Source organism: Lynx rufus, unplaced genomic scaffold (genome assembly GCF_022079265.1).
Source record: "Lynx rufus isolate CCGP_SWC_20201006 ecotype Redwood Valley unplaced genomic scaffold, mLynRuf1.p SCAF_2, whole genome shotgun sequence".
NCBI lineage: Eukaryota > Metazoa > Chordata > Mammalia > Carnivora > Felidae > Lynx > Lynx rufus.
The window spans coordinates 197,164,559-197,191,589 of NW_025814834.1; the positions used below are offsets into that span (position 1 = coordinate 197,164,559).

Consider the following 27,031-nt stretch of genomic DNA (forward strand, 5'->3'; position numbering starts at 1 on the left):
CATAATCTTTGCATCATTTGGGTCCCAGATACCTCAGATTTCCTAGCACAGAGACCCCAGGGGAAATATCAAAGCAGACATGTGGAGATGGCCAGCAGACCGAGGAGCCACCTGTTATGGACAAAAGGCAACGCCTCATGAGCTCGTACATCCACTCATGTATGAAGAACCACGGAGAACAGTGAAAGGAAGATACCAGTCCAGCACAAAGGGTATGAGATCATGCGCTCCAATCCTCCCCCACAGCCTCAATGTGTACCCCTGATTTACACCCCCTTTCCTCCATGCTTTGAGTTCAACAAGGAAAATGCCAGAAGAATCCAAAACAGTCTTATTTTTTCTTTGTTTAATCAGAATAATTTATTAATTCATCAGGCCACTGCATCCCAAAATAGGATTTGACCAGCTTTAAGAGATGTACATAACACCACCAAAAAAAAAAAACAGAAAATAGTAAAAGATAAGGAAGTGAAAACAAAGCCAGACAAAATGAAGTCAGGGATCGATGCACAAATTGCTAACCAAAAGGGCCTGCTCAGTTTTTGGAACTGGATCTTGAACCTCTGAGCCTCCTGGTGGCCAAAACTTATCCCATTTTCATTTCACAGTCACTAAGATCAATCACCAATGTCTAGTTTTCATAAGAAATTAGTTGCTCAAGGAAAGTCCCTGGAGAAAATGCCCAGGATGTGCCGGAAGGGCTTAGCGTGACCTCCAGCCCGGCTTGCCTCACCTCCTCTGTTTCTGGGAAACTTCAGGACTGGGGTTGGGTCAGGGGCTGCATATATGATCGTGAACAAGCTTTTCCTTGTCGGCTGCTGTCTATAGGGGTATTCTCCTGCCCTGCCCACCCCCCTACCCGGTGAAGTTGGAGTGAGGGTCTCAAAGCAGCTCCTCACCATCACCAGGACATGCCCTTGACCCTCATGCTCATCTCCATTGCCTCTAACTTTGCAGAAGCTTCTCTGTGGTCTGTGGACGCCCCAAAGAACTGAGGCCAGGCCATGTTCTACATTGAAGAAAGAAGGGGAGTCCTTTCCCCCAGGTGTTATATTTGTCACTTGGCACCACAGTAGGGCTCCCTGAGCCCCGGTGACTCCCAAGAGATTCCAGTGCCAGTGGCTCGGTCACTGCCGCCCGAGGCTCCTCTCCTGCTTGGGCTCACATGAATCTGTAAGGCTGATCCAGAACCAGCCTTAGAGGCACATTGTGTTTCCTTTTTCTCCCTTCCTCACCCTCTAGGCGCCACAGTTATGGAGTCTTTTCCAACAATGAAAATATGAAAAATAAATGTGACTTCAGAAAGTATTACGTAGTAGCAGACAGGATCAGAATGGTTCCCGTATCAAGGGAATCCCTCACCGCACCCTCATTAGAAACGTGATGTCTGTGTGGACCCTTATTCTACCTGTTCACCGTGTGTAGGTAAAATTGTTCAGCTGGATCCTGCCCTTGCCCGTTCTGATGCTCTTGACTCAGCTAAGTGGCTCTTAGAACAAAGCAGCTCTCAGCCTTGAGAAGCGGGGAGCCTGAGCCACACTGAGAAGAGGGGCCTCTTCCTCCGGGCAGCGCAGGGCAGGGTCACCGGGCGCAGGCTCCTCCCAGGGTTCTGACAGGGACCGGGTGGGAAGTGCACCAGAGGGCAGTGAGGTCCCCAGCGTGGGGCGGGGAAGTAGAGGGAGGTGGAGATAGTTCCAGATTTGCCTCTAGTCAGAGTGACGGAAAAGATGGCGCTAAAGACACGGTAGTGGTAATGGTGATGTCAGGAGAGACAGCAGCAGGAGCCGTGGGAAGCAGCGGCTGCCCCCCTGGACTCCGGCACAACTTGAACCCCTCTCCTGCCAGGCCTTCCCTGACCTCGCGCTACATGTAGCACGAGCCTCCAGTCGCAGCCTGGGCAGGGGCTCAACACTGGTGTCTGCTGCTCAGAGAGGACACTAAGGAGCATCGGAAGGAGAGGTGGCATCAAGACTGAGAGAAGGGGATGCTTCACCACATTCATTCTGACCGTAGGCTCCACTGGGAAGACTGCCCGCGGTGCTGGGGAACCACGGCCCACTGGAAAATGCCCTTAGGAGGGAGAGCGTGTCTGGGGCCCTGAGTCTGTAGGAGTCTGACTGTGTGTGCCTCACCGGCGTTGTGTGAAGGAGGCTGCTTTGTGGGCCAGTGTGTACGTAACGTGCATGCCGAATGGATGGGCCCAGGCTGAAGATGGCTGCAGGGGGTCACAGTGTGGGGGGGGGGGCACAGGTGGCTGGAGAGGCCCCGGAGTCACTCAGGTTGGACTGGCAGGGAGGAGACCGGGCTCCTAAGAGGAGAGCCCAGGGCAGGAGACAGATCTGGAAGTCCCGGGTACGTACACACTGGGGAGCCAATGCCATCCGTAGCAGCCCCAGGACGGAAGTTCAGACAGCAGCCTGTGGCTTCGCACCACACCCGCACCCACTCAGTACTTCAAAGCTCTGCACCCCCGTCCCCAAAGGGGGTTACCCTTCTCCACAAAGTGACTAAACACAAACTCCTTTTTGCAGCCTGGAGGCAGGGAGCTATCCCCGACCGGGGGTGCAGGAACGGGATAAAGCAGGGAGAACCCAGGGCACCCATAGGTCCTGACCGCTGCATTCTTCAGCATGTGAGGACCCGACTGCCTCATGCTCCTTCTCGAAGGATGAAATTGTGCCATGCAGCTGGGCTGCAGGACAGCATTCAGTGCCCTCTCAGTGGGAGCACACCAACTCCTCCCACCTCCCCACTGATCAGCCATGGCATGGCCATCAGAAACACAGCTTCCGCCAACAGGGAAAGGCCCAGGGAGGCAAAACTAGAGGCCCAAGTTCCTGTAAGGCTTAACGTTCAGTTCAGCCAAGTCTAACTTGAGCAGGACTGACTCCCTGAGGAAAGGGAAATTCTTAAACCCCATTTCCTTCCCCAAAGCAGTATCTCATGGGGAGAAACATCACTGTGGTTACAGGTCTTCCCTGTCTCAACCCCCTGTATCTCTCACCCATATTGTTGCAAAGATAGAAATCCACAGCAAGTGCTTTAATAATAGCTCAGTCTTGCTCAAAGCATTGCCGGTTCAGACCATCCCAGGCCCTCTGCTCTTTAGGGATTCTCGGTTTCCCTATTTGCTAAAAGGAGAATTCATAAAGGAATTTTAGTAGGAAATGTGGTCCACAAAGTGCTTTGGGATCCTCACACCTGAGTTACCTGCCCTAATGCAGAAGGGGATTCAGGAGAATGGTCAGGAACACCTTAGGCTCCAGAGACAGATCTGGTTAAAGCCTGCCTCTGCCATTTTCAGATGCGCCACCAGGCAAGTTACTTGGCTTTCCCAAGCCTCGGCTCTCTCCTCTGGGAAATGGGGACACTATTAGTACCTATCTCCCGGCACCGCTGTGAGGAGGAGATGAGATGATGTGCACAAAGTGCTTAGCACGGAGCCTGCCAGAGTAAATGCTCGATAAATACCAGCTACTTTTGCTATTGTTAATAATTTATCAAGGACATCACTGAGGTTCCTCCTCTTTGCTGAGGTCATGGCGGTCTGCTTTAAGCCACTGATTCCCAATTATGCCCTCTCTCGCCAGTCTTAAAGCTCTCCTGTACGGATACACCCCAACCGAAATCCGCCACGTGAGAATTTGCTGATGTGTGCCAACAGAACACGTGTACCTGTGGACAGTGTGAAGGCACAGCGAGGTTTGGACTCACTGCTCAGGACCCCTGATGTACCTCTAAACTCCTACATGACCAGTTTGGCTCAAACACTGATCAAGTCCTCACGTGACAGCAAATATAAGGAGGGCCTGAGGGTTGCACAGGGTTTTTTTTACAGGAGAAAAACAAATTACACTTAAGAAAAGTGCCTTCAAATCCAGACCCTTAGCATCTGTAATTCACTTCCAAATAACCTGGATTAGGCCAAGATAACTTGCCTGGGTATACACCAAGCTTAAGAATTCGGAAAGCTCCTAGCACACATCTTACGCTTTGGGGAGATTTCAATATGCGTTTATCTCTTTGCCGTGACGGGGGGCGGGGGGCCTCCTACGATGCTTTTCCTCCTGCGTGGGTTCTCCGGTGGGCGCTGAAGTGGGAGCTATTGTTGAAGTCTTTGCCACACTCTGTGCATTTGTAGGGCTTCTCCCCAGTGTGGATTCTCTGGTGAATAATGAGACTGGAGCTCTGGTTAAAACATTTCCCACACTCTCTGCACTTGTAAGGCTTCTCTCCCGTGTGAATCCGCTGGTGAGTAATGAGGTTGGAACGGTCACGAAAGAACTTGCCACACTCAAGGCATTTGTAGGGTTTCTCTCCCGTGTGCACTCTCTGGTGCGTGATGAGCTTGGAGCGCTCACTGAAGCCCTTCCCACAGTCCACACACGTGTATGGCTTCTCCCCCGTGTGGGTTCGCTGGTGGTTAGCCAGAGTGGAGCTCTTACTGAAGTTCTTCCCACATTCAGCACATTCATACGGCTTCTCTCCCGTATGGATCCTTTGGTGACTAATGAGGGCAGAGCTCTTAGAGAAGGTTCTTCCACATTCAGGACACGGATACACCTTTTCCCCTGAGCTGGTGCCGTGTGGGCCAGAATTCAAGTTCTTGCTGGCACTCTGAGGTTGTTCAAGAGATGTCTCTTCCGTAGAGTTCCTCCAGGGAGCACTGAAGGATGGGCTTTGGCCAAAGGTTTCCCCTGCCTCGCAGCAATGATCAGGATTGCTTCCCACGTGGATTCTCTGATGTTTCAGGAGGTTGGAGCTCTGGTTGAAGCTTTTCCAACATTGCCCACATTTATAGGGCTTTTCCCCTGTGTGGATTCTCTGGTGGGTGACAAGATTGGAGTGATCGCTAAAGCTTTTCCCACACTCAAGGCACCTGTAGGGCTTCTCTCCTGTGTGAATTCTCTGATGGGTATTGAGGTTGGAGCGATCGCTAAAGCCTTTCCCACATTCAGGGCATTTGTAAGGCTTCTCGCCTGTGTGGATCCGCTGGTGGGCAATGAAGTGCGAGCTCCGACTGAAGCTTTTCACACACGTGTCACACTTGTAGGGCTTCTCTTCCAGGTACAGGCCTTGGTGGTCGATAAGTTTTTCTAAGTCCTCTTCAGAAGAACATTCTTCCCACTGCTCCTGGGGGGGATTTCCCCACTGCCCTTCACCTCCACCTTCATTTTCACTGTCTTGCCCCCAGTCATGAGGGTGGCAAACATCCTCTCCAGTACATTTTGATAAGGCTCCAGGCAAATCCTCAAAAATATCTTGCTCTGAAATCTGGTCTTCGTCCTTATGCCTCATCTCAAAACCTGAAATACACAGAAATGCAGTTTTCTTCGTTCATTAGTTAATATCTACTTATATATCTTATCTTGTGTCTTACAAATTTAGCTACAATGATATCCTATATTTTCTTTTTTTTTTTTTTTATGTTTATTTTTGAGAGAAAGAGACTGTGTGAGCAGGGAGAGGGGCAGAGAGAGAGAAAGACACAGAATCTGAAGCAGGCTCCAGGCTCTCAGCTGTCAGCACAGAGCCCGATGTGGGGCTCAAACTCACAGACTGCGAGATCATGACCTGAGCTGAAGTCGGATGCTTAACCAACAGAGCCCCCAGGCGCCCCATGTATCTTATATTTTCTATCTCACATCTTATGATGTGACTAACGTGAAACTGCTCAAGTTCCGGTGCATATATAAATGTGTGACCTGCAAAGCAGAGAACAGAGCCTGGAACATGGTGACCCTGCCAAGGGAGCCATGAGGCCCAGGCCACACACACAATCAGCTAGTCAGTCCCTCTGGCCAACTTCCCCATCCCTCTACTCAATAAGGAACACCTCCCTCTCCTAGTACATTCCATATAGCCTCTTATCATGTGAAATTGAATAAACTCTATAATTTACCAAAAAATCCCCATAAAATCAAGACCTGACTACTTCTCTCATTTGGGCAATTACACTAAGCAAATCACAAATGCTTTTCCTGGTCAATTCCACCCTCTCTTGTAGTTCAGAGGCAAATGATAATGATCCAGCCCCCTTAATCTCTCATGCCTGTGGATTTGGTGGACATCGAATTACTCCAGGCTTACCAGTGTCTGGGGTGTCTGGACACAGGGTGGGAGATTTGAGGCCAACTTCATCTGCCATCTCATCCCAGGCCTCCTGGTCGTCAGCCTCAGTACTGCTCTGCCCAGACCTAGAGAGACTCGCTGCCTCCCTGAGGGTTCCCATGGCTCTGACCGCAGTCCGTGCCCTCATCAGTGAGTCCAGCTCCTCATAGAAGGGGCAGGTCCCTGGTGGGTGGCTGCTCTTGGCTTTCCGGTAGCTTCGAAGGAGGTTTTTGAATCTGTACCGACATTGCTCCAGTGTCCGCAGGAAGCCCTGTGCACACAGCCGCTCTGCAATGGCCCGGTAAACCTGGCTGTTCTGGTGGCACGTGCGAAGCTTTTCAGAGAATGGGGACTCACTGAGAATGGTCAGGAAGGCCTTGGTCTCCTCGTAGCCCCAGTGCACACCTGCTGTCGGGAGTGAAGAGTTCAGAACTGTGAGGCATAATGAGACTAGCCCAGGTCATCAGGGATCAGGGGCCCCCGTTCCAATACATGCCTAGAACACAGGCAACGGAGAAATTTCCCAGGCACCTGGGGCACCAGCAAAGAATATTCCCTTGTTTCTGAGGGGTGCGCCAGAGCCTCCCACCCCCACCCAATTCTAAGACTTTCCATTAACTCTTGAGCCTTAGTTGAAAAAGATATAGGTGGCCATATTATACCAGGTGACCCCACTTCTGGCTTCAGTTGAGTGGTGTGGGGAAAGGCCTGTAATTGGGATCTAAGAGACTTTCTCTATATCCATTCAATACATATCCTCTAGTTTTATTTTATGAACTTTCTTCTGAACAAACAAGGGAACTGAGAGTCCCTAGACAGAAACGTAACTCAAATAATGTTACAAGAGCATCCAACTAAGGATGCCCTTTCCTCTTTTTGGAGGAATGAACAGGAAGTGTTCTGTTCTCAGTTCCTCGGCAGGTAAATGATGCAGCCTGGGGAGGCAGCATCGTGGAGAGGAAAACTACATAAAGATGGAGGCAGGAACTCTGGGCTCTGATCCTGACTCTGCCCCTACCTCACTGTGTAACTTTACATAAGACATTTCATCTCTTGGGCTTCAGTGTTTTTCCACTTTTACAATGACTGGGTGTTTCTCAAACATCACTTGTTCAACTATATACTGTTGTGATTTCTGTTATATATTAAAAACTTCACTCAGTATCTTTCCTTACCTAAATTTACCATAAAATCACAAGTTGATGTTCTCCTGCACATTAAACTTAAAAGTACAGGGGCGCCTGGGTGGCGCAGTCGGTTAAGCATCCGACTTCAGCCAGGTCACGATCTCGCGGTCTGTGGGTTCGAGCCCCGCGTCGGGCTCTGGGCCGATGGCTCAGAGCCTGGAGCCTGCTTCCGATTCTGTGTCTCCCTCTCTCTCTGCCCCTCCCCCGCTCATGCTCTGTCTCTCTCTGTCTCAAAAATAAATAAACGTAAAAAAAAAACAAAAAATTAAAAAAAAAAAACTTAAAAGTACACTCGTGTGGAGCACCTGGGTGGCTCGGTCGGTTAGGCGCCCGACACTTGGTTTTGGCTCAGGTCATAATCTCATGGTTTCGTGGGTTTGAGCCCCACATCAGGCTCTGTGCTGGTGGCGTGGAGCCTGCTTGGGATTCTCTCTCTCTCACTCTCTCTGCCCCTACCCCAGTCACACTGTCTCTGTCCCTCTCAAAAAAATAAACATTAAAAACTTAAAAAAAAAAAAAAAAAAAAGGAACACTTGTGTAACACTATGACCATCCATACTCCTAGTGACACACTTTGGCAAATATAGTTGATGGGTTTGAACTGCACAGATTCATTTATACAACAGATTTTTTTATATATATAATACAGTAGTGTAAATGTATTTTCTTATGATTTTAACAACACCTTTTCTCTAGCTTGCTTTACTGTAAGAATATACATATAATACATATAACATATAAATACATGTTATTTATACTATCAGTAAGGCTTCTGGTCCATAGTATGCTACCAATGGTCACGTTTGTCGGGAGTCAAAAGTTGAATGTGCATCGATCAAACGAGCAGAGATCAGTACTCTAGCCCTGCATTGTTCAAGGGTCAACTGATACTGAATTAGCTCTTTAAGGTCCCTTAAGTTTTTAAAAGTTTGCTTCTATAACTAAGAAAACTCATTCTAGGAAATTGATCATAGAAGGAAAGAGTAGGAGTTTGAGGACAATCTAAGGAACTTAACACCAGTGGCATCAATCTGGACTTGCGATCCAGTCTGTGCCCTGAACTCAGGGAGCAGAGGTTTGGCTGGTAGGAGAGTTGGGAGTCAGAATCCACTAAACCCCCTTGTTCTTACCAATACGACTCTGGAACAGAGCTGGGCCCCCTGGAATCCTGGGCTCCTGGACAGACTCATCAGTGGCCAGGTCATCACCATTACAATCTTCTGCTGTCTCTTCAGGCTCCCAGCCCCCTTCCTCCTGTTCATCCATCTCTGCATCACTGTCCCCCAGCCTGGGGAGCACCACAGCCTCTCCTGGGCCATCGGTGGCTCTGATGGCCGTCCGCGCCCTCACCAGGGCCTCCAGCTCCTCATAGAAGGGGCAGGTCCCTGGTGGGTGGCTGCTCTTGGCTTTCCGGTAGTTCCGCAGGAGGTTTTTGACTCTGTAGCGACACTGCTCCAGTGTCCGCAGGAAGCCCCTTGCCCTCAGCCGCTCTGCAATGGCCCGGTAAACCTGGCGGTTCTGGTGACAAGTCCGGAGCTTTTCAGAGAAAGGAGACTCACTCAAAATTGCCAGAAAAGTCTTGGTCTCCTCATAGCCCCAGTGCACACCTGACACCTTCATGTCCTCCGTGTCCCATTGGTGTTGTTCCTCCCAGGCCCTGGAATCTCTCCAGGCCGATGCCTGGGCTGGTTTTGTTTGCTCATTATCCAAGGTGTAATCTGCAGTGTTCCTCTTTCCAGAATTGATAAAGCTCGGACGCCAAAATCCTGGTCCTTGCTCTCGCTGGCAGTTGATACCTGGTTTGGAAACTGGAGCCCCTAATAGAAAGAAAGAAAAGAAAAGATTAAGTACAAATGACACACTGAGCAGAGTGCTCGTCCAAACTGCCCCTGGAATGGAGCACTGCCCTGCACGCACCTATTCAGACATTTCCATGCCAATTCCCAACATTAATTGACCAGTTTGCTCTGTTCATTTGCTTTCTTTGTTGTTGCTACGAAACATATCACACAAAGAGTGAGTGTTACTGGTCCACAGATGGGCACGTAGCCTAAACTAGCCCAAGCAGAAGGAATTTAATGGCTGGAGGAAAGGTTTCCCTCTCTCTCACTCATTCAGTGTGTGTGTGTGTGTGTGTGTGTGTGTGTGTGTGTGTGTGTGTGTAAGAGACAGGGAGAGAGACAGAGAACAGAGAGAGTCTCTCTCACTAGGAAACTTGTGAGCCCAACTGCCATTGGCATGTATCTTTTGATTATGACACATGATAACTTTAGTGCAAAGCTGACACTGAGGACGGCAGAGGAGAGAAAAAGAACCTAGGGTCTGCCGTGACACTGCGGAACCACTTTGTACTGTGATTGGAGCATGTCCTCCTCTCAACGTCCAAAAACATGAGAAAATATATTTTCTTATTTTTTAAAACACTTTGCAATGTCTAAAGAAAGGACTGCTGTCCCAACAGCTCCCAGCCCTAACAAAACAGCCTTATCACAATCCCAGACTTTAGCCTCTACTACAAAGCTAAAATCATCAAGACAGCATGGTATTGGCACAAAAACAGACACATAGACCAATGGAATAGAATAAGAGACTCCAGAACTGGACCCACAAAAGTATGGCCAACTAATCTTTGACAAAGCAGGAAAGAATATCCAATGGAAAAAAGTCTCTTTAACAAATGGTGTCAGGAGAACTGGACAGCAACATGCAGAAGAATGAAACTAGACCACTTTCTTACACCATTCACAAAAATAAAGGACCTGAATGTGAGACAAGAAAGCATCAAAACCCTAGAGGAGAAAGCAGGGAAAAACCTTTCTGACCTCAGCCACAGCAATTTCTTACTTGACACATCTCCAAAGGCAAGGGAATTAAAAGCAAAAATGAACTATTGGGACCTCATGAAGATAAAAAGCTTCTGCACTGCAAAGGAAACAATCAACAAAACTAAAAGGCAACCGACAGAATGGGAAAAGATATTTGCAAATGACGTATCAGACAAAGGGCTACTATCCAAAATCTATAAAGAACTCACCAAACTCCACACCCGAAAAACAAATAACCCAGTGAAGAAATGGGCAGAAAACATGAATAGACACTTCTCTAAAGAAGACATCCAGATGGCCAACAGGCACATGAAAAGATGCTCAACGTCACTCCTCATCAGGGAAATACAAATCAAAACCCACGGAGATATCACCTCACGCCAGTCAGAGTGGCTAAAATAAACGAATCAGGAGACTATAGATGCTGGAGAGGATGTGGAGAAACAGGAAACCTCTTACACTGTTGGTGGGAATGCAAACTGATGCAGCCGCTCTGGAAAACAGTGTAGAGGTTCCTCAAAAAATTAAAAATAGATCTACCCTATGACCCAGCAATAGCACTACTAGGAATTTACCCAAGGGATATAGGAGTGCTGATGCTTAGGGGCACTTATACCCCAATGTTTACAGCAGCACTTTCAGCAATGGCTAAACTATGGAAAGAGCCTAAATGTCCATCAACTGATGAATGGAAAAAGAAAGTGTGGTTTATATACACAATGGAATACTACTTGGCAATGAGAAAGAATGAAATTTGGCCATTTGTAGCAACATGGATGGAACTGGAGGATGTTATGCTAAGTGAAATAAGGCATACCGAGAAAGACAGATACCATATGTTTTCACTCTTATGTGGATCCTGAGAAACTTAACAGAAGACTATGGGGGAGGGGAAAGAAAAAATAAAAGAGAGGGAGGGAGCCAAACCATAAGAGACTCTTAAAAACTGAAAATAAACTGGGGCACCTGGGTGGCTCAGTCAGTTGGGCGTCCGACTTTGGCTCAGGTCATGATCTCACGGTCCATGGGTTCGAGCCCCGTGACGGGCTCTGTGCTGACAGCTCAGAGCCTGGAGCCTGCTTCAGATTCTGTGTCTCCCTCTCTCTCTGCCCCTCCCCCGCTCAAGCTCTGTCTCTGTCTCTCTCAAAAATAAATAAACATTAAAAAAAATTTTTTTTTTAAAACTGAAAATAAACTGAAGGTTGATGGGGGGCAGGAGGGAGGAGAAAGTGGGTGATGGGTATTGAGGAGGACACCTGTTGGGATGGGCACTGGGTGTTGTATGGAAACCAATTGGACAATAAATTTCATATAAAAAAAAAAACAGGAAGCCTTTCATTAAAATAAATATTCAAGGTCAGGTGCCTGGGTGGCTCAGTCAGTTAAGCATCTGACTTCGGCTCAGGTCATGACCTTACGATTTGTGAGTTCGAGCCCCACATCAGGCTCCATGCTGACAGCTCACAGTCCAGAGCCTGCTTCAGATTCTGTGTCTCCCTCTCTCTCTGTCCCTCCCCTGCTTGTGCTCGCTCTCTCTCTCTCTCTTTCAAAAATAAATAAACATTTAAAAAATTTGTAATAAATAAATATTTGAGGAAAACTAGATGAAAAAGAGTTGAGAGCTAAAAGAAACTTAAAGATTACCCAGTTCAACACTTCCCAAAGTTTGTTCTGCTGAACACTATCTTCCCAAGATATCATGGTTTATGTAAAAAAGGAGTTATGCTGTCAGGCAAGGCGCCCACAAGCTTCCCATGTCTCCCATCACCAACAAGAGGTGGGCCTATCACTGTCTCTTCCACTTTATCCCTCCCTCACGTCTAACCCATCATTCTGACCCAAGCTCCGCAGGGAAACGGTTCGTGTTTGTTTGGCTCCCGTGGAGACGCACTTACGAAAACAGGAGTTGGTGCTGGCCGTGTGGGTTTTTGAGCCCCGTGACGTTTACTTCTCACTGTGGTTTAGTACATCAGTCTCATGGGCTCAGCTCACTGGGGACTGCCCCTGAGAGATGGACCCTGTTTGATGCTGCCAAGACTGGATTTCTGAGACAGCCCCAGGAGCATGCTGAGTGTACTGAGGAAATGAGGAAACGACCCCCAGAGGGCAGGCCCTCGGAAGCCAGCCGCCAGCCTCTATCCAGGCAGACCCCACGCCCCATGCTCCACCCCTGCCACCAGTGCTGTGGCCACAGAGCGCATGTGTTCTTCCTGTGTCTGAAGCTCCAGACTTCGCAGAGCCCCAAGTCTTAAGGGAGTGATGAAACAGCCTCTGGGAACTGAGTGTACCAGAAACCCGACAACATCTTCTTGAGAGGGCACGGTTTCCTTACCCAGGGACACGCCGTTTCCACAGCTGTCTCCTGGGGGGTCCTCGCAGAACTCCTTCTCAGCGTGTTTGCTGGGGCCCAGGGCTTCCTGTGAGATGTACAAGACAAGGACCTCAGTTGGAAATGGCCTGGCAACGCGACCAGGCCCCGGGAAAGATAACGGACGCAGGGATACCATGTGTGAGGCCAGTGTCATAAGGAGCAGCATGACCGTGGAGAGGCCAGCAGACTGGGGGCCAAGGGCAGAGGCTAATACCCCAGGACATATGTCCTTCTGCTGAGGGCAGGCCACAGAGTGAGGAGAGGGGCACAGGTGCAAGGGCACAGGAGGAATAAGGACAGGAAGGAAGGGACAAACAGCAGCTTACCTGGGACTCAGCAGTCACCTCCCAATCTCCAACACTCCCCGTCTTTGGGAGAGTAGGGACTCGGGGAGTGAGGACAGCTGAGGAGAAGAAGAAGTCTCCTAAACCCAAGCTCTGGTTCCCAAGAAACCACCCCTCCCGGCTCCAGCTTTCCAGATGCCATGCTTGCATCAAGCTGGGACTGTCCTGGTATCCCGGACAGATGTCCCCTTTTACTTCCATCCTAGAGCGTCTGGCTCCTAAGCTGCCTCGAGAGATGGGCCGTGTGTAAGATGCCACCTCACACTCCTATGATCACCACGTGACCCCGGCCCTGGCCTGAACTGGCTGCATGACTCAGTGGGGCGCCAACAGCACTGGGCGCTTCCTCTCCTTGCACAGCGCTTACCTGCCTTACTTCCCAGTGTGTCCACCAGACACCAATCCATCCCCTGTCTTGAATTCTGCACATCCCTACTCCCTGTGCACCCTTCCTTACCCCCTCTACCCCTCACCTCTCCTCCCGGACATTCCCTGATTCTTGGTACTCACCACTTTCTTTCAAGGGGTGTGGCACTATCTTGGTGTCTAGATGCTCGGGAAGGTCAGGGCATGAGTTCTTCACCCACTGCTTCTGGGACTGTTCCTCAGGCCAGTGATTCACTGGCTGCAGTGGACAGTGCTGAGATTCCTGCATTGCCTTTAAGGACCCAGTCTCTTCTGCACACAAGGCCAATTCCTACACAGACAGTCAAAATTCCCAATGGTCAGTTCAGTAAGACCAATTATGGTAGGGCAGGGAATGTTCTATGGAGTACAGCTGTGGTCCAGAGGTTAACAGACTCTTTTTAAGATCCAAAGATGACTCAAAGTATGACAGCAAAGCCATGAGACTGACATTAGTCAACACACCAGCGCTTATACCACCAAATGACTAATGTTTTGTTCAACACAGGGAAGCTATACAAGCATCTCAATGAGGCTGCTACTGTTCCAAACATTTTTGAATCATAAAGAGATAAATCATGTAAAGTTTTCATGACATTAAAAACTAATCTCTAAACATCAAAAGTCGATTAATTTTTAAGTTATCAAATAAAGATAAAAGTTAACCAGGTATACATTAAATGACAAAAGGAAACATAAAAACAGATACACCAGTAACTGAATATAATTGCTCTAAATATTCCTGCTGAAAGGCAAGGAAAATTCAAAAAGAAAAAGGAGAGACAAACAACTACAAATGGAATTTTAAAATGCAATAAAAGTATGTGCTGCTTTAGAAAGTCTTATCTACTCTTCAAACAGAAGGAGAAGCAAAGAGAAGGCACTATAACTCGAAAGGAAAGTAGAAGTGGCTACTTAAATTCAAGGTAGAAGTTCAGGCGAACGAGTACTCAGAGATACAGGGCATGTATATAATAAAAGGGAATAACCAATTAAGAGAGGACAGTACCCACTCAGCATTACCAATCATAAAGCTCATTTCTTATCTGTCATTTGGTTCCAAATTGAGAGATGGAAGAGATGTTATTTCCTGGCCCTAAAACCCCAACAATGTAACAACCTCACTGCATTATAGAAACTTAAAAAAACGTGTTTCAATTTTTTCAAAAGGTAATTTTCAATGCTCACCTGGTTCAAAAACAGAAAATATAAAGGTACATTTAGTGAAAATACCCCATCCCTACCCTGTCCCTGTCCCATCTGCCCAGTGTCTTCCTTCTCCCTACTCTTCCCCACAGGTGACTACTGTTCCGCATCCTTTCGGTTCTTTATACACAAGCATCTATGAATATAGACTCTTACTTCTTCCCTATTTTACAAAAGGTAGCAATTATATACATTGCTCTGAGTCTTATTTTTGGACTCAAAATATTAACATCCACCTTCAGCAACTTAATGAGTTTGCCAAACTTCCAGAACTCCAAAAAACCTTTGGCTGGTGGGAAAACTCCAATCCTCACTCAAAGAGAGGGATGTTTATCCTTAAGATATACAGGTATGGGCCCAGAGCATAAAAATCCATTCCAAGTGAGGCCATCCACCAATGTCTTGTGTGGCTCATAGGGAGCAAACCTGTGCTTATCCGCATTCTACTGTGGTTATTTAAGGAAAAAAACAAATAAATCTCTTTGTTATAGTTACAATCTTACAATCTACAGAGCAACTGCAGGACTAGACTCCACAACAATCCTCACTCTGGGCTCTAGCTCCTCTAACTACTGCCACGCCTATGCAAAGGTTTTGATCCCGTAGATGGCAACTGTAGACAGAAAGAAGGAGATTCAAGTGACAAGGAGAAGGAAAAAACTGGTAGAATATTGGCTGGAGTCGGGATGAGTAAAGAATTCATCAAAAATGCCTGTGCACCACACAAAGCCTGCACATGGATGTTTATAGCAGTTCTACCCATAATTGCCAAAACTTGGAAGCATCCAAGATATCCTTCAGTAGGTAATAAACTGCAGTACATCTAGACAATGGAATGTTACTCAACACTGAAAAGAAATGTGCTATCAAACCATGCAGACATATGGAGGGACTTTAAATGCATACTCCTAAGTGAAAGAAGTCATTCTGAAAAGGCTACATACATACTGTATGATTCCGACTATATGACACTTTGGAAAAGGTGAAAGTATGAAGACAGCAAAAAGATCAATGGTTGCTAGGGGTTGGGGGAAGGGAAGGATAAATATGCGGAGCACAAAGGATTTTAGGGCAGTGAAACTATCTTGTATGAAATATAATGGTGAATACACGTTGTTATACATTTGTCAAAATCCACAGCATGTACACCACCAAGAGTGACACCTAATGTAAACTATGGACTTTGGGTGATAAGGACGTGTCGAGGTAAGTTCATCGATCATGATCAACGTGCCACTCTGGTGGGGAATAATGTGCGTGCATGGGGACTGGAGGTACAGAAGAAACGTCTGCACTTTCTACCCAGTTTTGCTGTTAACCTAAAACTGCTCTAAAAAATAAAGTCTGTTTTTTTGAAAAGTGCCTCTGCAGGGGCACCTGGGTGGCTCAGCTGGTTAAGCATCCAACTGTGGCTCAGGTCATGATCTCACAGTTCATAGGTTCGAGCCCTGCATCAGGTTCTGCACCGACAGTGTGGAGCCTGCTCAAGATTTTCTCTCTGCCCCTCCCCAACTCATGCTTTCTCTCGCTCTCAAAATAAACAAATAAACTTAAAAAATATATTTTAAAAAAATGCCTATGCACCTAATGGGGAGAGGGTTTCTGCAACAGGGTGACGACAGAGTCAGCAAGCCAAAACCCACCCAAGAGCACAGCTGAGAGGTCTCTTTAAGGAAAATATCTTGGAGGTCAAATATTTAGCCCAGCAGCGCTGCCTTTTCCAGGCGGTTCTCTCTGAGGAACAGAGTTAGCATACTTCATTCCATTAGTAAGACTTGGAAAAGTCTTCCTTGCAAAAAATGTAACTGAGTCAGGTACCTTGCAATGTAAGATCACAAGCATATATGTGGGGGCAGGGGAGCTCCTTTGCTACTTATCCATTTGTTTTGACATCTGTGAGCACTCAGGAGCAGGTAGAAAGTTAAAAAATAAAAATAAAAGTCACAGGAAAATAATACATAATAGAGCACATTCCATTACCTTATTTTTTTTTTTTTTCAATTTTAGAAGCAATTCAACCTCTGCTCAGCTCACAAGGGTATAGTTTGAGAACTTTTGGTCTAGTCCAACCCTCTCATTTTACAGATAAAGAGTCATTAAGACCTTGATTTAAATCAATTCTCAATTAACTCAATTCTGGGTCTCAAGTTCATTTGTTTTTTCACTGCCACTTAAGACAGATGGTTTCTTTAAAAGAAATAATACGGGAGGGTGGGGTGGTATATTAGAATAAGGTACACTCTCTCATACTTAGTTCTATAACTTTAAATCATATGTGTTTTCAATCAGTTTGTAAAAGAATCCAAAAAGCAGGGGCACGTGTGTGGCTCAGTCGATTAAGCATCCGACTTTAGATCAGGTCATGATCTCACGGTTCGTGAGTTCAAGCCCCACGTCCAGCTCTGTGCTGACAGTTTAGAGCCTGGAGCCTGCTTCCGATTCTGGGTCTCCCTCTCTTTCTGCCCCTCCCCCATCCATTCTCTCTCTCTCTCCCTCTCTCTCTCTCTCTCTCTCTCAAAAATAAATAAACACCAAAAAATTAAAAAGAATCCAAAAAGCAAACCCACGGACGATAAACCTTTCTTCCCCCAATCTCACATCTGTACAGAGCTTCACCTTTTATGATGTACAGAAAACCCCTGCCATTTGCAAGGGATCTTCTCAATCTATAATTTCCCCCAACAATATATCATTAAATATAACATCACAAAAATTACTGACCGTGTAACAAGGGGAAGGAACAGGGGTATGTTGAGATGGAGGTTCTGGGTGGCTGGCTCAGCCCGCAGCCAGTTCAAGTACTTGCTCTACATATGCCAGCTCCAAAAGCAGGATTCAAAAGTCGTGCCCTAGAAAAACTATAAATGATATCATGGGCCTTCAGTCTCTTGCAAATTGTTGAAACTATGAGTGTTAAATCCACGATGTTTTCACTTCCCTTATCTTGGCTCTACCACTTAAGTTATATAAATCTATACATGTCACTTACCTCTGAGTCTCTGTTTACCCACTTGAAAACCAGTGACATAACAGTACCTACCTCATCGGGCAGCTGTGCTGATTAGATGAGCAATACATACAGAAAGGTTAGAACGGTGTCTGACACACAATGAGTGCTCAAGAAATGTCAGTTACTATCTCATTTGAGCCTCATGCCTCAGAGGTATTTTAATTCCCATGGCTTGCACATGAGGCATCTGTCGTGTACAGAAAGAACAATGAATTTGGAACCTCAGGATCTGGATTTAGGCTCTGGTTCGACTGACTGCGCTTTGTGAGCCACCTGACTTTTTGGGCCTTAGTTTAGTGTATACAATGAGGAGGATAATGCTACTTCTGTCTACCTACCTACCTTACTGCCTTAAGCACCCAAAGAGATCACGTATGTAAAAAGGCTTTGTCTGGGGCGCCTGGGTGGCGCAGTCGGTTAAGCGTCCGACTTCAGCCAGGTCACGATCTCGCGGTCCGTGAGTTCGAGCCCCGCGTCAGGCTCTGGGCTGATGGCTCGGAGCCTGGAGCCTGTTTCCGACTCTGTGTCTCCCTCTCTCTCTGCCCCTCCCCCGTTCATGCTCTGTCTCTCTCTGTCCCAAAAATAAATAAAAAACGTTGAAAAAAAAAATTAAAAAAAAAAAATTAAAAAAAAAAAAAAAAGGCTTTGTCACGTGTGAAACACAATACAAATCAACTGCACCGTGAATATGGTCCTGAAAGGCAGTTTAGGCAGTGGTTCTGAATGCTGGCTTCAGTGTCAGCCTGCCTGAATTCACGTCCTGGCTCTACCGTCTAATGCCGTGTGACCTTGAGCCAACTACCTGTTTTTCTCTGCCTCAGTTTCCTCATTGGTAAAATCAGGATAACGGTATCCATCTCATTAAACAGGATTAGGTGGAAAGCACAGAAGACAGTGTCTGTTACACAGCAGTGCTCAATAAATATGTCAGTTGGTCGATGATAACAACAATTATTACTATTACTGTGGTTTTGGCAATGATTAATCTAGTCATAGCCCCGCCGCCTCACCCTCTGTCCCGCAGCCTGGACCTCTCGGTGCCAGTCCTCCACCAGGGCCACCGCCTCCTCACCACTCTCAGGGTGGCGCGCCTGCACCCAAGCCTGGACCTCCCTGGGTAGGATAGTCAGGAACTGCTCCAGCACCAGCAGCTCCAGGATCTGCTCTTTGAGGCGGATCTCTGGCCGCAGCCAGTGACAGCAGAGCGCCCAGAGCTGGCTGAAGGCCTCGTGGGGTCCAGCTGCATCCTTGTACCGGAACTGCCTGAAGCGCCGGCGGGAAGCCTCAGGGCCAGGGTCGAAGCCCTCCTCCCCAGGTTTGCTCTCTGGTCTCCATGAGTCCCCTTCCAGCTTTACAATAAGGAGTTCTTCGGGTTCCGGTCGGGGAGAGGCCTGGGCCCGGGCTTCCAGGGCCATGGCCATGGCCTGTTCCGGACACCTTGCTTCAGCTGGGCCGTCCTCGTTCAATGTCTTCCTGCATTTAAGGTGTGTACTTCCAGGGATTCCTGGGAGAGGTGATGCTCCCCAAGGCTCTGAAGGCAGAGGGACAAGGGACAACAGACAATGTGAGTAAGAGGACCCCGAACCTTCCGCTGCCTTTGCACGGAGCAGGGCTGCTCAGACAGGAATAGGCACAAGCAGGAAGACAGACCACAACCTGGCCCCCAAGCTGGCAGCCAGCACACGCTGGAGGAGGACAGTACAGCACGAAATCCTCTGTGATGTGCTGAACGCCGTGTTCTGGCATCGAGGCCTTCACAATCTGGCCCCAGCATGCCTTCCTTCCTCTACACATGCCCAGTCTAACCCTTCCTCAAGTTGGGTTCCAAATGCCACCCCCTTCCACAGGGCCTTTCTCTCCGGACCTTCAGCTTTCCTTTAAGGGTGCTCCCCTTGCAAAACCCCTCTCACTCTACATTCCCTCTTGGCCAACCCATCCATTTGGCATTTTTCACCATCTTGAAACTGATGACTCCCAAAGCTCCAGCCAGGACCTGCCTCCAGACCCCAAATCCAATCATCTACAGGACATTTCCCACTTGACTGTCTATTAGGCACCTCAAACTCAGTGGGCCCCAAATTGAATTCATTTTCTCCTACAGACCCGTCCCTCTTCTGGAGCTCTCCATCCAGCCAAGGCACCACCTTCTATCAAGTTACCCATGCCAGGGGCACCTGGGTGGCTCAGTCGGTTAAGCATCCGACTTTGGCTCAGGTCATGATTTCATGGTCTGTGAGTTCAAGCCCCATGTCGGGCTCTGTGCGGACAGCTCAGAGCCTGGAGCCTGCTTCGGATTCTGTGTGTATGTGTGTCTCTCTCTGCCCTTCTCCTGCTCATACTCTGTCTCTGTCTCTGTCTCTCTCTCTGTCTCTCTGTCTCAAAAATAAATAAACATTTAAAAATATTAAAAAAAAAAAAAATTTACCCATGCCAGAAACCCAGGGATCACCTTCCTTCAACATCCCCCACATCCAATTCATCACCAAGCTGTGCCTCCTGGCCTCCTAAGCATCTAGACCCCCAATGCTGCCACCTCAGGCCAGAGAGTCGCCATGCTTTTCATTGGATCAGCCTCCTAACTCATGTCCCTGCCTTCTCTCCTCTCACCCCAACCCAGAGTTCTTCACACAACAACCAGACTAGCTCAAAATCTGACCAGGTCACTTCCGCTGAACACCCTTGGATGACCTCCCACATCCTTCACAATCAAGTGTGAACCTTGCCCAAGTCTATACCTCATCTCTTTACCATGTTCCACTGGTCAGGGCACTCCAGCCACACAGCTTGCTGCCCTTGGAACCCTCCCACATACTGTGGACCATCTCCTTTAGGAAGTGTCCTCCCTTTCTTCACCTAGCTAGGTCTCAACTTCAATTGTACTCTTTCCAAGAGGCCCTCCCTGTGCCCTGAAACAAGATTCAATCCTTCCTATGCCACAAGCTTCCATGCCACCTACGTTTCTCTACCACAAACCTGATCATGCTCGATTATAATTATCTTACCCACTAGATCATAAGCTGACCAGTACAGTGCTCAGCACACAGAGGCAGCGCTCGGTAAACAATCAGCTCAGTCAGACAACAGTCAGCTCATGATGGTGATGTGTCATGAAGCAAGGGTTATAACTAATCCCCTTCTGCACACACTAGATTTTTAAATGACCTTCTAGATCATGTCAGAAGGAATTCTTTCCTCCTTTCTATCTCTGTCACACTTGCCACTTTCTATGTTGTATTAGAGGGGAGCGTATGTGTGTGGCCCCAGAGAGATTACGGCCTCACTGAGGATGAGGAACATAGTTTACCCCTTCCCTCCTCCACCCCCACAACAAGCATGATGCTACACACAGAAGGCTCTCCGAAAACACTTATTGAGTGGACAACTGGGATTGCTTCTTTGACACAAGGAAGACTCTGACAACACTTGTGCTGGGTGATCTGGAAAAATGAGCTCTTTGTGTCATTCCCAACAAATCTAGATGACATAAAAGCACCCACTCAAAGGAAACTATCAGCTCCTTCCAAATGGGAATGACACAGCCAAATCAAGAGTGGAGAGAGGCTGGTATTTAGATTTTAGGCCATCTGACTGGACTCTCCAGGAACAAGGCAAGGGTGATGAAAAATAAAGACTTGTCCTAAAGACCTCTACATACTCAGGGAGGAACTACGAACACAACTCATGACCATCTGACAGCTTCCTGCTTGTCCCTCAGCTACCAGGTCAATGTCACCTCATCTGTTAAGAATTCCTTAACATGCCTTTGTCATGCCCTGCCCCATCCCTGCTTTCCCAGAATCGCTTCTCCAGTCCTGTATTCCCAAAGCAATTGGCACATGCCTTTACTATAAAGTGGTATCCTACACTGTTGTAGTTACCTGTCCTTACTTCTCACCATTAAATTGTATTATTAGGGCCAGGACTCTATCTTACTCATTTCTGTATCCATAATGCGTGACAAATAGCAGGGCCATTGGAAGTGTTGTTGCCTTTAATTAAAATGGTAAATCCAGTATCTCGAAAGCCTATTGGACTATGGAAAGTCCATCATTTATATTAAGCTAAAGAATTAACTTTTCATGAAATTTCTTTTTTAGTCACAGCCTTAATCACGCACTAGTCCAAAAGCATTTGTGTCACTCTCTCACACAAGGACTAATTCACCAGTCATTTACAGAGTCCCACTATGTACCTGCACTGTACTGGTATCTACACAGCCAACAGTAACTGGGAAAGATGGTTTGTACCTTCATGAAAGTTACTTTCTAATGAGCGAGACCGTCAATGAGCAAGCAAAGAAGTTTGTGCTCCTGCACAGAGAGACTAACACTACAACAAAATAGGCAATTAGTAGTCCCACCAGTCCCAAAGCCAAGAGCCACAGATAATAGATATTTTCTTCTGGGAAGACTTGAAAGTTCAAGGGTTAGTTTCAAATACAAATCTGACATTTGCAAATGACATATCAGATAAAGGGCTAGTATCCAAAATCTATTAAGAACTTATCAAACTCAATACCCAAAAAACAAATAATCCAGTGAAGAAATGGGCAAAAGACATGAACAGACACTTTTCCAAAGAAGACATCCAGATGGCTAAAGAACACATGAAAAGATGCTCAGCATCAATCATCATCAGGGAAATACAAATCAAAACCACAATGAGATACCACCTCACACCTGTCAGAATGGCTAACATTAACAACTCAGGCAACAACAGATGTTGGCAAGGATGCGGAGAAAGAGGAACTCTTTTGTATTGCCGGTGGGAATGTAAACTGGTGCAGCCACTCTAGGAAACAGTATGGAAGTTCCTCAAAAAATTAAACACAGAACTACCCTATGATCCAACAATTGCAATACTAGGTATTTATCCAAAGGATACAAAAATGCTGATTCAAAGGGGCACATGCACCCCAATGTTTATAGCAGGACTATCAACAATAGCCAAAGTGCCCAAATGTCCATCGACTGATGAATGGATAAAGAAGATGTAGTATACATATACAAAGGAATATTACTCCATGATCAAAAAGAATGAAATCTTACCATTTGCAACAACATGGATAGAACTAGAGTGGATTATGCTAAGTGAAATAAGTCAGTCAGAGAAAGGCAAATATGATTTCACTCGTATGTGGAATTAAGAAACAAAACAGATGAACATAGGGGAAGGGAAGCAAAAATAAGATAAAAACAGAGAGGTAGACAAACCATAAGAGACTCTTAAATACAGAGAACAAACTGAGGGTTGCTGGTGGGGTGTTGGATGGGGAGTATGGGCTAAATGGGTGATGGGCATTAAGGTGGGCACTTATTGAGATGAGCACTGAGTGTTATATGTAAGTAATAAATCACTTAATTCTATCTCTGAAATCATTACTACGCTATATGTTAACTAACCTGGACATATATATATATATATATATATATATATATATATATATATAAAACAAATACAAATCTGAAAGCTTTTCCTGCTACTCTCTTAGATAGGAATTGCAGCCTATCCACAGAGGGAGATCAATACATTCAGCAAATGGCAGGGTGACTTTACACAGAGCTGGGAGAAAGAAAGGACAAGGGCATCCCTCAGTCCTAAGATGACCAAGAATGTCAGGGCCACACCAGGATCAACAATCTCAAAGAGTACCCATCTCCTGAGTGCCCATGAGGTGCCAGGTCTGGTGCTACGTGCTCTACATTCACAATCTCACTGAATCCTCCTGGCAAGCAAGTCAAGCGTCATTAGTGTGGAGTTGCACTACACTGATCTCTAACTTACGTGTATTAAACTACATGCAAACACCAGAAAGAGAAAAAAAAAAAAAGCACATAATTTAAATGGTGCAGCCAGTTCTGTTCGCTATGTGTCTATTCCAGAATAAGCAGGATTTTCTTGGTCCCCAGGTTGGTCTGAATTCCCTCAAGCCTCTCTCTCCAGAGTATGAGCAGAGAATGCTTCATACAGCAGCGTCCCTAAACACAAGCCAACTCTTTCATCTGACATTCAAACAAGAAAACCCAGCTGCGCTGGTTAGCTTATTGAAAGACAGCATGTTGGTTTCTAAATGGCTCCTTGCCAAAGGATTTTCAAGCTGACTGTGATTTTGGGCTAAATGAGATTTCCCAAAGTCAGAGTGCTAACTTTAGAATAGAATTCTCCTATAAAGTTGAGTCCACTATATCCTCAATTTACATATAGGGAATTGAGCTTCTGTGAAGGGACTCACTTAAGGTCACACAACTAGGAAGCAGCAGAGTTGGGACGAAGCCAAGATATGTTCTTTCCAGTCATTTTTCTTAACTGCACCACATAGATTCCTCTAGGTCTGCCAATCACCCAAACCCCTGTGAAGATGGGAGGAGAGTGGAAAGAACATTAAGGCAGGAGGGAGCTAATCAGGGTTCCAGTTCCACTCCTGCCATTATTAGCTGTGTGACCCTGGACAGGTCATGTGGACTCTGCAGCTGCCAATCAAGACTGAAGCTTACAGGAGCACCTGTGATGGCTCAGTTGGTTGAGCGTCTGACTTCAGCTCAGGTCATGATCCCACGGTTCGTGGGTTCAAGCCCCACTTCAGGCTCTGTGCTGACAAGCTCAGAGCCTGGAGCTTTGGATTCTGTGTCTCCTCTCTCTGGCCCTTCCTCACTCGTGCTCTGGCTCTCTCTGTCTCTCAAAAATAAATAAATGTTAAAAAAAATGTCAATAAAATAAATAAATAAAAGACTTCAGCTTACAGCTTGACCGTACTCAGCATTTGCCCCAGATTCCCCAATTAGTATGATGAGAATAGAGCAAAGGGGCAGGAAGACTCAAGTCAGTGGCTACAAATTTAAATGGCTACAGGGGCCAGGCAATGTAAATCGGTAAATGAGTGGAGTAGGGGCTGTGACGAACTACATAGCACCAGAGAGAACACTGGCCAAGTTCCCAGGCCGCCTACTTTTTTCCAAGAGAAGCTAGAACTCTGGCTTTTTAAATATTGGCAACCAACTCAAAAATCATTTCAAATACCAGGACTAAATAGTGGATGATGACAGGCTTCTGTCATTATGGGCTGTCGTCACTTTACCACCTTTCAAGCTAAATACTCTGGAAGAGCTCTTCCACCATCTAGGAAGACCTAGAAAGCGTACTGACTCCCCTAAGCAATGAGGGATAGGTATTGACTGGGTCAAGATCCCTTTACAAATACAGGGAAGAAGCTAAGGGGCCTCCTGTCTCCTGGGGTATTGAGTATGGATGTGGACTTAAAAGCCCACCCACTGAACAGTGGGATGGTAAGAGAGCTGCCCCAGTCCCATGGGAAAGGCCAAGACTGGTCTGCGACTTCCGAAGAAGAAACTAGGAGCCCCCAAACACTAGCCAGTGTATTTGGCTGATGGTCCAGGCTACTGCTTAAACATTTAAGGGTTTAAACCAGGGAGAGCAAACAGGCTTCATGTAAAGCACCAACTTCAGTCACTGTGCTAAGGACAGAGTCCTTAGCATTGTCCATGTCAATATCTGAATCCCATGTCAATATGTGTTGCCACCAATTAGCTATGACGACCAGACACAGGAAGAAAAAGTGGTATCACACATTCTATGTATTTGCCATCCCCGGCTTAAACTCCCATTGGTATTGAATCAGCACCCAGCAAAGACAGCCCTGACAGGCAAGAAAAGACTAAAGCCTCATGTCCTTGGAAATCCACTGGAAGAAGCAGTCTTTAAGACTGGCATAAAAGGGGCGCCTGGGTGGCTCAGCCGGTTGAGCATCCAACTTCGGCTCAGGTCATGATCTCACAGCCCGTCAGTTTGAGCCCCACATCAGGCTCTGTGCCAACAGCTCAGAGCCTGGAGCCTGCTTCAGATTCTATGTCTCCTTCTCTCTCTGCCCCTCCCCTGCTCACGCTCTGGCTCGCTCGCTCTCTCTCTCTCTCTTAAAATAAACAAACATAAGGGGCGCCTGGGTGGCTCAGTCGGTTAAGCGTCCGACTTTAGCTCAGGTCACGATCTCGCGGTCCATGAGTTCGAGCCCCACGTAGGGCTCTCGGCTGATGGCTCAGAGCCTGGAGCCTGCTTCCAATTCTGTGTCTCCCTCTCTCTCTGTCCCTCCCCCCATTCATGCTCTGTCTCTCTCTGTCTCAAAAATAAATAAACGTTAAAAAAAATTTTTTTCAAAATAAACAAACATTAAAAAATTTAAAAAAAAACTGGTACAGCAAAGCTCACCCTGGATGGTCACTGTTCACACATTCATTAAGTATTTACCGATTTACATGATTTACATCAAGTATTTACTATCCTGGGCTGGGCAATGAAGAAATGGCGGTGACTCAGAAACTGTTCTTGTCCTGGATAAGCTTACAGTCTAGTGGAAGAGACCAAAAAAAAAAAAAAAAAAAAAACAAAGTCACAGATAATTATGATCAAAAGTGGTAAAAGAGGTCTGTGAGAACTGGGGTTGGGGGGTGACTTAATCAGCTTAAGGTAAACTAAACAAAGTAACACTCAAGTTGGTTAGCTGGTTCTCCCAAGAATAGTTCTCTTGGCAGAGAACGGTCGGAAAAAGTGTACTCTAAGCAGAGAGAAGGGCATACATAACGGTGGAAAACCAAACAGCCTCCCCAAGAAACCGAAAAAAACAAATAGCATGGGTGCACAAGATTCGGCTGCAGAGGGAGTTTATGAAAAGTCTGGACTATCCGGCTAAGGTGTTTGGACTTAATTCTACAGGTGATGAGAAAGAAGGTTTTTAAGCAGAAGGCACAATCAGATTTGTGGGTTAAATAGGTGACGCTGACTACAATGTGTTTTTCCAGGCTGGGGAGGTGAAAAGATGAAAGCCTTGTGCAAAAACCCTGACCAGAAAAGGGGCAGATTCAGGACACATAACAGAAACTGAAAGGTCTGAAGATCCCTGGACGTGGAAGAATCCAAGAGGAACCAGAGCGCTAAAGTGGACGAAGGTGCCATTCACTTCCATCGGGCAGAAGGGAAGCGGGTGCTGATTTGGGGCAGAACACGATAGCCAGTCCCACCTACTGGGTTCCAGAGGTCACAACCATTAGAGGAAGTGTAAGGGGATATCAGATTTGCTACGTCTGTCGAGGCGGGCGAGTAGAGGCTGGAACACCATTTTTAAGGTCGGGCTTCAAGCTCCGGCCTTTTTCTCTTCATCTTGCCAGGGCCCAAGAACCGTCTATCCTTCCCTCTGTGGTTTCCAGACCCTTCTAGGACTCTGCTACCTCCAGAACCTCTCTCTGTCTCCTCACCTACATACCTTTCTAGAACCGTCTTCGCTCCCAGGGCCTTCTATCTCCCTCCTCATCCCCGACCCCTCTATGACCCTTCCCATCTCCGGACGCTCCATCCTCTGGCCGCCCCTCACCCTCACCCCCCGCCCGCCAAGAAAAGCTGCTTTCTCCCCTCTCACCTTCCCTGGCCCTCTAGGACACCACCACCTCCTAAGCTTCCAGCCCAGAGCCTGAGTCTCAGCTGCCCCCGCCCCACCACCCGGACTCACCCACCGAGACACCCACTTCACAACAGGGCGGAAGTGCTCCGGGGTTCGCGCAGGGAAT

General features: G+C 47.0%; 1 protein-coding gene across 5 annotated transcripts; it reads right to left on the minus strand.

Moving 5' to 3' along the window:
* Positions 1-334: 334 nt before the first annotated feature.
* On the minus strand, positions 335-27,031 carry ZSCAN20 (zinc finger and SCAN domain containing 20). 5 transcript variants are annotated; one of them, XM_047083708.1, is made up of 8 exons: positions 26,990-27,031; positions 18,470-18,990; positions 13,349-13,535; positions 12,821-12,897; positions 12,456-12,540; positions 8,429-9,115; positions 6,091-6,519; positions 335-5,306 (listed from the first exon to the last, which is right to left on the minus strand). In XM_047083708.1, the coding sequence occupies exons 2-8, from the start codon at positions 18,878-18,880 to the stop codon at positions 4,051-4,053; spliced, it is 3,132 nt and encodes a 1,043-aa protein (XP_046939664.1). In that variant the 5' UTR covers positions 18,881-18,990; positions 26,990-27,031; the 3' UTR covers positions 335-4,050. The 5 variants fall into 5 exon arrangements, with proteins under 5 accessions (XP_046939664.1, XP_046939663.1, XP_046939666.1 ...); XM_047083707.1 differs by having other exon boundaries at positions 26,978-27,019; XM_047083710.1 differs by having other exon boundaries at positions 6,091-6,516; positions 26,974-27,006.